A 10,982-nucleotide genomic window follows, 5' to 3' on the forward strand; every position below is an offset into this window, starting at 1 on the left:
CTCACTGCAGCCTTGACCTCCTGGGCTCAAGCGATCCTCCAGCCTCAGTGGCCCAAAGTGCTGGGATTACAGGTATGAGCCACCATGCCTGGCCACGATCTTCTTTAAGCCTCACAGCCACCCTAACAGGAGTATTACTGCCAGCATTTACAGATGAGAAAGTTAGGACTCCATGATGTTAGGGATCTGGTCCTAAATCACATGACTAGTAAGAGCCAGTCTCAACCAGAGTCCAGATCAGAGGCCTGAGCATCAAACCCTCCCTCATCCACCACACCACGCTGCCTTCACCTGCAGCCAGGGGTCAGCACAAGATGAGGAGAAGCTTAAGTCTTGGCAGCCCCTCCTTCTTCTGATCCAGAAGATCTGCTGTAGCCTATCTCTGCTGTGAGTAAATGCTCTGAGGCAGCTGTGGAAGCACCTACCCAGAGGCGATCAGCACCCGGGACTGGGCAATAGCCAGTCGCTGCAGGTTGCTACGATTCAAGGTGGCCAGGGCCACCCTTCCGGTCTTGCCGTTGGGTCCTGGGGGGCTGGCAGGAGAGCCCACGGTTGTCCCAGTGGGCATGCTGGAGGCTTGTCTCCGGATCACCTGTGATGGGGCGGTCTTCACCGGGCCTCGAATGGTGCCTGTGCTGTCCAGTGGCTTGGCCCCAGAGCCTGGTGGTGGGGGCAGCTTGACCACTCCAGGAGGGGGCAAGTTCTTGCGGGTCACCGGCGGCTGTAGGGGTCCAGTGCTGCCATTGACCACGGCTGCCTTAACACTCATCACCAAGACACACTGGGGACAAGAGCAGGGGGACATGGGGGGCGAGGTGGCTGGCCCAGGGCTGACTGGCCAGGACTGAGCCTTAGGCAAGGTCCCCGTGACCATGGGGTAGATGAGGTCGAGGCGCCGGCGGACGCGGCGTTGGCGCTGGGTCTGACGGTTGATCTGGCCCATGGTGTTGAAGTCAATGACGTAGCTAAAGCCAATGGAAGTGAGGTCGATCCAGGGGTGCTGCTTCTCATAGGCGTGCTGGATGGTGATGCCCACTTCCATGTCGTAGGGCGTCCAGGAGCCATTGTCGTTCTCCCACTCCCACACCACGCCCTTCCCAGGGGCTGAGGAGGGGTCATAGTAGTTGCGGCGAACTGGGCGGAGAGTTCCTGCCAGGGTGGGATAGGGGAGAGGTCAGAGTCAGCATGCAATTACATGAATGGCATGACATTAACAAGTCATGCCATTGCCATAATGGCAAACATTAACCAAGTCCTACTGTGTACTGGGCATGACACTGCCTGAAGTGCCAGGTTTGAATGAAACTCATTTTTTCCCTTTAAGACGTCTACAGTCCAACAAGGGTAGAAGCAGATGAGTTATGACATGAAGGATATGGCTGGCAGTGTAAGGTAGCAGAAAGACTGCCTCCTGGTTTGTAGTCAGGACAACTTGGTTTGCAGCTAAATTCATTCCATTTACTAGCTATTATAGAACCTCTTAGCCTCCCTTTCCCTCCTGGGAAACAAGATAACTCCTTCCTAGAGTTTTTGTACAAATTAAATATGACTCACTTATTTATCCAGCAAATATGTATTTGTACATGCCAGGTTCTGGATTTCATGTGAACCCTATGAATGCACTAAAGCATGTAAAGCCCTTGACACACAGTAGGTGCTCATAATGATCATATTCCTTCTCCTCTGTTCCTCTAAATGCTCTTGTGCCAAGAATCCTGAGGAAAAGAATACAGGGCTGTGGAAGCCTAGAGGACTGAGGGAAGACTCTGCTTCCATGTGGGAAGGCTGCCCAGAAGTGGCTGTGAGGGAGCTGGATCTCTATACATTTATGAATGCTGTCAAAAAAAACAAAACAAACAAAAAAAAAAACGGTGTGTTACTATGAGGAGATGGGAAATCAGGTTGGGAAAACTCTCTCATATTTCCCAACATTAAGTCTTATATCAGCAGCAAAAGTAACATTCTCAATGGTCATGAGAATAATTTTATATTTATCTGATGTCTTTCTTTAAGAAGCTCAAACCCTCCTAAAGATAGGATTGTCTTAATTTTGACAGTATCACTTTGGGGCCAGGAAGAGGTCAGGGTTATTACATGGTAATGGTACAGCAGATATGAACTGTCAGGACTGCAAGGGAACTGAACCTGTAACTGTTGCCTCTTTCTCCCTCACTCAAAACCTGAATCCTGACCCATTCTCAATCAGGGCTCATTTCATGGTATCAACATTAAGGCTAAAGATGCCTGGCTCAGAGTAGGGTGGGCAGGTTGGGGAGGGCCCCTGGGATGCTGGAATCTCTGCATCTGTCAGCTTAAGCTCTATCCATCAAAGTGGTGAGAAAAGGCTCCCTTCACCAGCCTCTGACCCACCCCTCCTGCAACCTAGAAGGATATACCAAGACTGGGGACAGAATCCCATTCAAGGAGGGAAGAAAAGAAACAATGGCTATTCAGGCCTTTGCCAGGGTCATAACCCGCCCCCCACCCCAACTCCAAGCCCCTTAATGACCCAAACATCAACATTCAGAGGCACAAGGGAGAAGTAGAACAATCCCCTATTCATCACCAGGGCCTCTGCTGGGGAACATGGGGGTATCTGGATGGGGGAGCAGGGGAGGGGGAGGCGATAGTTCTCTGGTTTGTCTCCATTTCCTTCCTAAGTGCCCAGCTTGCTCGGGGCAAAGAGTATGGGCTTTGGAGCCAACAGGGGTGGTTTTGTCCCTTCCAGCTGTGTGATTAAGCCTCAGTTTCCTCATCTGTTTGAGTCCCCGGTAGCGACTTCAAAGGGTGGATTTGAGGATTAAATGAAGAAATGAATATAAAACTCAAAAATAGCACCTGTCACCATGGCAAGAGCTCAATGAAAGTTGGTGATTATTATTGTAATTTATTTTCTATTATATGTCTAAGCAGGATGGAGAAGCCATGGGGAAGGTTTAGCTCAGGGTGTGTGTGTGTGTGTGTGTGTGTGTGTGTGTGTGTGTGTGTGTAGGGTGGTGGGGGGTGTAAGAAAGAGAGAGAAAGTTTCTATATAACTGACACAGGATTTTCTTCTCAGTCACTTTGCAAGCCAGGGACCTCTGGCCGGCAACACCCTGCCTAGGCCTCACTCCGCCACACAGTCTGCTGCAGGAGATGGCAGGAGATGCCCTGCTCACTCTGACCACCTGGGCCAAGTTTGGCTGCACACCAGTTCCTAAGTTCTTGTCCCATACCCAAGAAGAATGAGGATATGCTGACAATCGAAGAGTGAGCAAGGTGGGGAGTTTTATTGAGTGACGAAACGGCTTTCAGCAGAGAGGGGACCCAGGGATGGTCCCCCTACCCAAAATTGGGAAAGTCCCTGCAATGTGGCTGAGTCCGGGGCTTTTATATGCTCAGAATAGGGCAGGGGCAGGGTGTAGGTAGTACTGGAAAAGGCAACATTTGATGGGTTAAAAGGCATTATTCAGAAAGAATCAATTGGGAAAGGGTAGGGAAACAGGAACAGAAGTTCTCACACTGGGTTGCGGGTTTCATCCTGGACCAGCAGTCCAGTCTTTCAGCCTTCAGGCTGTTTTTGGCTTGAAGGTAGGGTTTCACTGGAGACCTGCCCCTATCTGCCTAGTCATTTGGCTGCGTTCTGCTGCTCTCAAATTGGTATTTGCACAATCTTTATTACTTACAAAGCACCTCACATATCCCATGTAAATTTCATAGCAATCCTAGAAATACCTTTCACAAATGAGGAATTTAAGTTTAGAGAGTTTAAATGGCACTATGTGATATTCTCTCCAGGGTGGCAGGGACAGTGCAATTAATCCCCTCACAGATGTGCCTAAAATACTTTTTTTTTTTTTTTTTTTTAAACACAATACTGTTATCAATCCTGGAGATGCCTGAGAGTTGTCCCAGAACTTCTAGAAACTACGCCATGGACCTATAATATATACCTTTCTAGGTTTGTTTTCCTCAGTCTCTGTGCTTTCTTCTATTCCTGCCTGACAGAGGCCCCTTTTATCCTCGTGCATTCCCCCAGAGTTCTCTGACTCCCTTCCCCACAATTCGCTAGGTCCCTTCTACTGAAATGGCCTCCTTTGTCATTTTTACCTATTGAAATTCTCCTTACCATTCAGGTCTTAAGCCATTCTCCAACCATTTCCTAAAATGTTCTCCCAGCCCAGGCTCCACCCTCAGGAAGCCTGAGCTGTGTAGCTTGACTATGCTGATGTGCACCAATGTTTCAGCAACACTTTTCATACCAGCCTGCCTTAAGCGGGGGCAGAAACGCCACTGTGGAGCTCTTTGCATTCTTAGTGCCTAATGCAGTGTCTGGCAGTTGCAAGGGCTCCACAAACTGCTGAGATTGATTGAAGATTTCTGGCTACTTTAATATTTAATCATTTATCACATATCACTGAGTACTCATTAACTGCTATGGGGAATGCAGATTCAAGCATTCCTCAAGTAGCTTTCAGTCTAAAACAGGGTTGGAAGACAAGTGTGTGAATGACTATTTATGAGGCAGAACGTATCACAAGGAGAATGCCAACAAAATGCATGTTGGCAGGAAAATCGACCACATCCCCTCCCTGCATAAATCCCTTCCATGACTTCTCATTAGGATGAAATCTAAATCCCCCCTACCCACCAACATACATGGCCCCCTCATAGCCTAACTCTGCGCACATCTCAGCTACACTGGCCTTCAATCTCTCCTCATTGCTAGGCTTCTCTGATTCTGGGCCTCTTCACAATGCTGGTTCCTCCCCAAAACTCTCTGGCATCTTTTCCATAGCTCTTCCTACAGGAAAAGCTTATTTCTTCAAGGAAGTCTCCTAGGCAGTCCTGGCCAGGTCGAATTCTCATTCCTTTTAAAAAATTTAATAGCACTCATCTCAATGTGCAGTTACATATGTGTTTATGTGTCTAATTTGATGAACATCTGTCCCCCTCACTAGACTCCCAATCCCATGAGAGTGGGCATCAAGGCGTGTGCTCATAGTGGTATTCTCTACGCCTGCATGTCCTAGACACCCCGAAATATTGATTCAATGAATGAAGTAATGATAGTTTGGAAAGCATTTCAAACTGTGGAGAACATTTTAAGAAATGAATAACAAATGGCATGGGCTCGTATAACAAAAATAATTTTGACAGGTAAAAATGGCAAAGGACAGTGTTTCAGAAGAAGGGACCTCAAGGCTAGTTGTGGAGTGAAGGTGTCAAAGAACTCTAAAGGAATGCCTGAGGATAGAGGTGGCCTCTGTTTGGCAGATTGGAGGGAAATATAAGGCATAGAAGAAGACAATCCTGGAAAGATATGTAAGAGCCAGAGAGGGTATGGAAAGTCTGAAATGGCAGGCTATGATAGATTTAATTTGCAATCAATGAAGAGCCAGTAAAGTTTGTTAAGAAAAGAGGGGCCAGACCAGAGCCATTCTGTCCATTAGCTCCAGGTGAGTAGAAAGATGTTGGCATAGAAAATGAAATGAAGGTGACAAACTGGAGAGACCTTACAGAGAAAAAAATGGGTAAGACTTGATCATCACTAGCTAAATGCTTTCCAAGTGAGGTTTGAGGATTGCCTCCATCAGAATCTCCAGGGGTACGAATGGAATCAGCAGTGCCCTTGAGACCTACAGGCCAGCATCTCCCAGGCCTGGGTATGGGAATCTGCATGTGAATGGCCACCTTGAGTGGTGCACAGGTACACTCAAATTTCAGCTGCTGGGCTACAGGGCCTATGTGCCTGTACCTATTAGGTGCCCAAATAAGATTCTAAATGACAGAATGAGTCAAAGAATCCTGGGCTTGGACCATGGGAAAGTGGTAAAATGGTGTCAGAGGGATGTCAAGAGGAAGAGCTGGTTTTGGAGGGAAAGTTGTTGAGTTCAATTCAATCCTAGAGGAGAGTCAGAGACAGCATGCAGACCTCAGAACCAAAGTGTTGAGACAACAGACATGGTGGGATTTTATTCTCTGATTATTTTTCAGAGACCACCTTATTTTGGATGTGCTGGTTCTCAGCTTTTCTAGAATCAGGATTATAAACCAGATCATCTGTGAAGTAACGCAAGGAAAAGGGCTCCAGTAGGATAGGGACGGAGGATGTTCATAAACTAAGGATGAAGAAGGAGAAAGTAAATCAGATTTTACTGATTTTCCACCTGTGTTACAAAGCACCCAAAATCTTTCAGCTTCTGGGAAGTAGAAGGCGATGCCTTCCAGGCATGCACTGAGGTCTCTGGGACATGTTACACACATCTATGTAAGTGACTCACTGCCCATAGGGCATGCACTATGTCCAAGAAGTCTCAGGCCACTCTTACCAGCATCCCCTATGCCCACCAGAATTTTCCACTAGGACAAAGAAACATTTGGATGCGCCATTATTGCTATATCCCACATGTCTGGAACAGTGCCTGCGCTAAACAGTTGCTCCATAACTATTCACTGAATGAAGAAATAGGACATAGGGCACCTAATTCAGAATCTCAGCCCTGCCATTGACTAGTTGTAAACCCTTGAGCAGCTTAATCACTTTCAATTTGTTTCCTTACTTATAAAATGGGGATAATAATAGGTTCTTCATAAGATGGTCGTAAGGATTAAACCAGATAGTGTGTGCAATGTGCTTGGCATGATGCAGTCACACGGTGCATCCTGCACATTGTTTTAACTATCATGTGGTCATCAGGATGCCTGCCTCCTCCACTTCTATGCTAACATAGGGTAGGGGGTGTTGGGGGGGAGGTGGCTAAAACTCAGTTTCTGTCAAATCATTTAATTCAACCCAAGCTCTTTCTCTCCATCTGACACTTCTTACCACTTTAAAAGACATAAAGAAGGCAATACTTGCACAGGAAACTCTGAGCTGGAAATAACTCTCCTTCACCCTGTGCTTATCAGTATCATCACTGGCACAGGGACCAACCCGTTCACCTGTTGATGTGCATGATGGGAGGAAAGAAAAAGAGGGAAAAAGAAATCTTAATGCTGCTCTTCATTCTAAAAAAAGAAAAAAAGAAAAAAAATGAGGCCTGACCATTTAGAGACTTGCTCAGGGGCAGAGAGTAAGCAGTGAGCCTGGAAGGAGAGCCACAGTTGTTTCTCCCCACTCTCAGCCTGGGTCTTCCTCATCCTGCTACTGAAACCCTGGAGTTGGTAGGATCAGGCATGTTGAAAGGTACAGGGGGAAGTGATGCTGAAGTAAAGTTCTTCAGTCACTGCCCTACAACAGAAAAGGGACAACCCAGTCAAGGTAAATGATGGCAGGTGGAGAAGGCCTCACCGAGGCTTTTGGAAATGGCCAAGAGCCAGTCCCATCTATCTCACCCCGTCTCTTCCCTTCTTCCAGATTCTCTAGCCCAAAATGCCTAGAGGAGACTGGCATAGAATGCAAATAAGAACAGACCCCTAGGTGGTCTGGGGAAGGAGAAGGGCCCAGGGCAAACAGAAGCGGGCAGACGGGTGTCTGCAATCTCCCAGCCATCTCCCTGGAGACAGGCTAGATGAGGTCAGGAGCCCAGGCAAGTGGAGAGCCTGAGGACTCTCTCAGCAGCAGAGCAAGCAACTTCTAAAAAGACAAAGCTCTCATGTCAGGAAATGTCCCCATATAGAGGAGGCAACAAAAAAGGAGAGGAATCGCCTCTGGGCAGGGGACTTCCAGCTCTCTTTTGTTTGTGGGGATGTTTCTGGTTCCCAGCTTTGAATTATGGCTTAAGGATGGTGGGTAATTTAATTAAACATTGCAAGGGCTTGGCTGAGGTTGCCTGGGAGCCACTGGTTTAAAGTTCCTACCCTGTCATGGCCTCATCAATGAGATTGAGAGAAACTATGTGTGTGTTGGTGGAGAAGGGAGAGGAGGAGGCTCAGAGCTCAGAAACCCAGAGATTCTTTTATTCTTCTTTGACAAGCGCCCTGACAGAGCCAGCCTTTCTGGGAATTCAGCCCAGTGTCTGAGCACCCAGCACAGGGCCTGGCGCACAGGAGAGAGGTACTCAGGATGGCTGACTGACTCTAGCAATGAGTGGATGAAACCACAGCAGTCTGGTGATAAACACACCCTGGGGCAGCCTTTAAAATGATTCAGGGCAAGTTCTCTGCCTGAAGTTTAAAGTCCAGGGAGCGCCATCCTCTGACTAAATTGCTCATCACCAGGCAGTACTCAACCTGTCCTCAGGTAAGAGTGATCAGACCTGGGAATCGTACCTTCTTTCCTTCCACCCAGTTTTCTCTACAACTTCACTTCTGTAGAAAGGGTCATGAACCTTTGTAGATACCTTGCCTATCCTAAGTCCCACCAAACACAGATTCCACCTGTGCCCTTCCCAAATGTGGGAAAGGGGCTGAGACCCTTCTGTCACAAGGGTGGTTTTCCAAATGCTGCAGAGTTTTAGTCTGAAATAGAAAAGCTAAAACCTGCTTTTTTTTTTTTTTTCAGGACTGGAATCCCCTGTCAGGTGCTTTAACTGCTGGTCTCTCTCTCTCTCTTGGTCCCACCTCCATGGCTCAGCTCCCCCCAACACACACCCCCTCCATCCTCACCTCCTGATGCCTCCACCCTCACCTCCACAACCTTTACCCAAATTGCACAATGACGTTCTCTCCCCCTACCTCAGCCACACTTAATCCTCTTTCTCAATCTCCCCACGTTCCTCTCTATTCTCTCCTCCTCCCAGTCTCCCTCAGCTCCACACACCGTTTAAGCCCCTCCAGATTCTAACACTTCCAGAATCCTCTCCCCAGAAAGCTCGCCTCAATCAATCAGTGTCTGCAGAGTCCTTGGCAAAGGGGTTGCTGGGAGTTATGACTAAAGATGGGGACATGCGGGTGGAAAGATACCCCTTTCCCATGACAATCCTAATTAGCACACAGGATGTGGGGGCTTTCCAAGGAAGCGGAGAGACTCTGCTCTAACAGCTGTTCACTGGGGAGGGCCTCTCCAGTCATCTTCTGTACTTCCTCCCGAGCACACCGGCCTTTCCAGGCTCCTCCGTTACACTCTGGGGAAAGCCGAGCCAGAATTCCAGAAACAATGGCCCCCTCCCCACCTGTCACTGAAGGAGGCAGAAACTCTTCCCAGGTCATCCATTAAGCAAGGACCCAGCAAAGAGGAGCAGTTCTGCTCTCCCTCGGGCAGAACCCTCACTCCCCACCCCCCACGACCCCATCCTGGAGGCTCCCTTCCTGGCTCTGACCTGGAAAGGCAGGTCAGCTGGGAAGCGGGTTTGTGCTGGCTACAGTGGCAACTTGATTCTCATGAAAAGATAGTAGTTTGGCGCTCCGGGAGACCAAGGGTTCCTTACGGGCTACGGTTTTAAGAGGAAGCCTGGGGACAGTTTCTCCTTAGGAATCTGCCTCCTCCTCCTCCACAGACAAAGGGAGCGGCTTCCCTGCCATGCATTCCGAAGCCCCGAGCCTCCCCCTCCTCTCTCCATCTGCTCCGGCCTGTTGCTTCCGCGCTTGTAGTGTGTAGCAGAGGCATTCGCCAATGCCACGGCGTCCAGGGTACCCCAGCCCCAGTCTCTCCTCCCAGGGAGCCCGGCGCTTCCCTTACCCGACTGCAGCGAGAACCTCCGGGGAATCCCTTCTTCCTCCCCTAGTTCCCACATCCAGGACCCAGCTGCCGGGAGGCATCCCACACAGGAGACGCAGAGGCAGTGAGATCGGGGGTGAGGGGACGTGTGGCAAGCCCCAGCGTGCCTGAGGCAAAAGAGGGTCAGGTCAGCCGAGGTGCCGGCCGCCACGGGATGAGGGCAGGACGCCTTTGCGAAGGGCTGAAATTACCTGTAGTCTGGGGCGACCCTAGAATTTCTACATGGAAAGACTTAGGGCCACCAAATGCTGAAAAGGGGGGAGGGTGGCATGAAAGGGGGTGGGGAGTGGATTCTTACCGACTAGGTTGAAGCTGGGTTTGCAAAACCAGAACACCGATACTACTTGCATGGACGTTTAGGGGGGAGGGAGGATTCTGCGAGAATCCAGGGGAGTGAATCGCCTCCCACTACCTCTTGGTGACACTACTGCACAGAGGTGCCGACTAGGTGGCCAAGGTGGGTTCACAGGGAGGGAGGTACCTTGGCAGGTTGGGAAGGTGGGAGCAAGCGGGGCAGGGGCAGGGGCGGCTGGCTTACCCGTGTCTTGGCGGAACTGGTTCATGGACTGCAGGTCGATGATGTAGGGCGCGAGACGGCTGTCCACCTGGCCCAGCACCACGCTGCCCCCCGCGCGGGGGCCGGCGCGGACCACCGCCTCAATGTGGTGGCTCACCGCGGGGCTGTAGGGACGCCAGCGGCCGTGCTCGTTCAGCCATTCCCAGACCACCACCGCCGAGGCCAGGAGCATGGCGAGCCCGGGGCTGCGGCCCGAGCGCCCGACCTCCTCCGCTTCCTCCTGCGCCGCCGCCTCCGGGCCTCGACCGCGCCCCCTGCCCTGCGCGCCCCCTCCGCGGGCAGCCTCAGCTCCGGCCCATGGGCTCCTCCCCAGCCGTGCATCCACCGGGGCCGGGACACCGGGGCCACCTGGCTGGGACCGCGCGCCGCCGCCGCCGCCGCCGCCGGGGTCCGCCGCTGCTGCCGCTGCTCCGTGGGGTCGAGTCGCTTCATGCAAATGCCCAGCTCTCTGCAAACAGGCCCCCGCCTTGCAAAAGCCACTCCGCGGGCGCGCGGCCCGAGCCCCGGCGGCCGCGAGCTGGGGCTGACGGGGAGGCGAGGACCCAGCCCTCGCACCAGTTGCGCCTCGGGCTCTGCAGACGCCGGGGTGGGATCTCGCCGCACTGCCGCGCTCGGAATGGCACGCTCTGGTCCCCTCCCCTCTCTCTTTCCCTCCCCACCCCTTCACCGCACGAATTGCAGTAGCCGCCGCGGGGAGAGCTCCCCCTCCCTGTGGCTCTGCTCAGTCCCTTCCAGAATGAACCGCCCCTCCCAAGCGGGGCGCTAAGGCAAACCCGCGCCCGCGTGTATTTCCCTGGTTCCTTGATGCAGAGAAGCGACCCGCCA

The 10,982-nt window shown here is 51.1% G+C and overlaps 1 protein-coding gene across 1 annotated transcript in view; it reads right to left on the bottom strand.

Moving 5' to 3' along the window:
• The window catches only part of DTX4 (deltex E3 ubiquitin ligase 4), a 36,050-nt gene extending 25,281 nt beyond the window's left edge, over positions 1–10,769 (bottom strand). Inside the window, exons 1-2 of the mRNA XM_010385017.2 lie at positions 10,119–10,769; positions 426–1,149 (exon numbers count right to left, since the gene is read on the bottom strand). Coding sequence (XP_010383319.1) covers positions 426–1,149; positions 10,119–10,329 — 935 coding nt within the window. The 5' untranslated portion in view covers positions 10,330–10,769. The remainder of the gene's footprint in view (positions 1–425; positions 1,150–10,118) is intronic.
• Positions 10,770–10,982: the final 213 nt, after the last annotated feature.

Source organism: Rhinopithecus roxellana, chromosome 15 (assembly GCF_007565055.1).
Source record: "Rhinopithecus roxellana isolate Shanxi Qingling chromosome 15, ASM756505v1, whole genome shotgun sequence".
Classification (NCBI taxonomy): Eukaryota; Metazoa; Chordata; class Mammalia; order Primates; family Cercopithecidae; genus Rhinopithecus; species Rhinopithecus roxellana.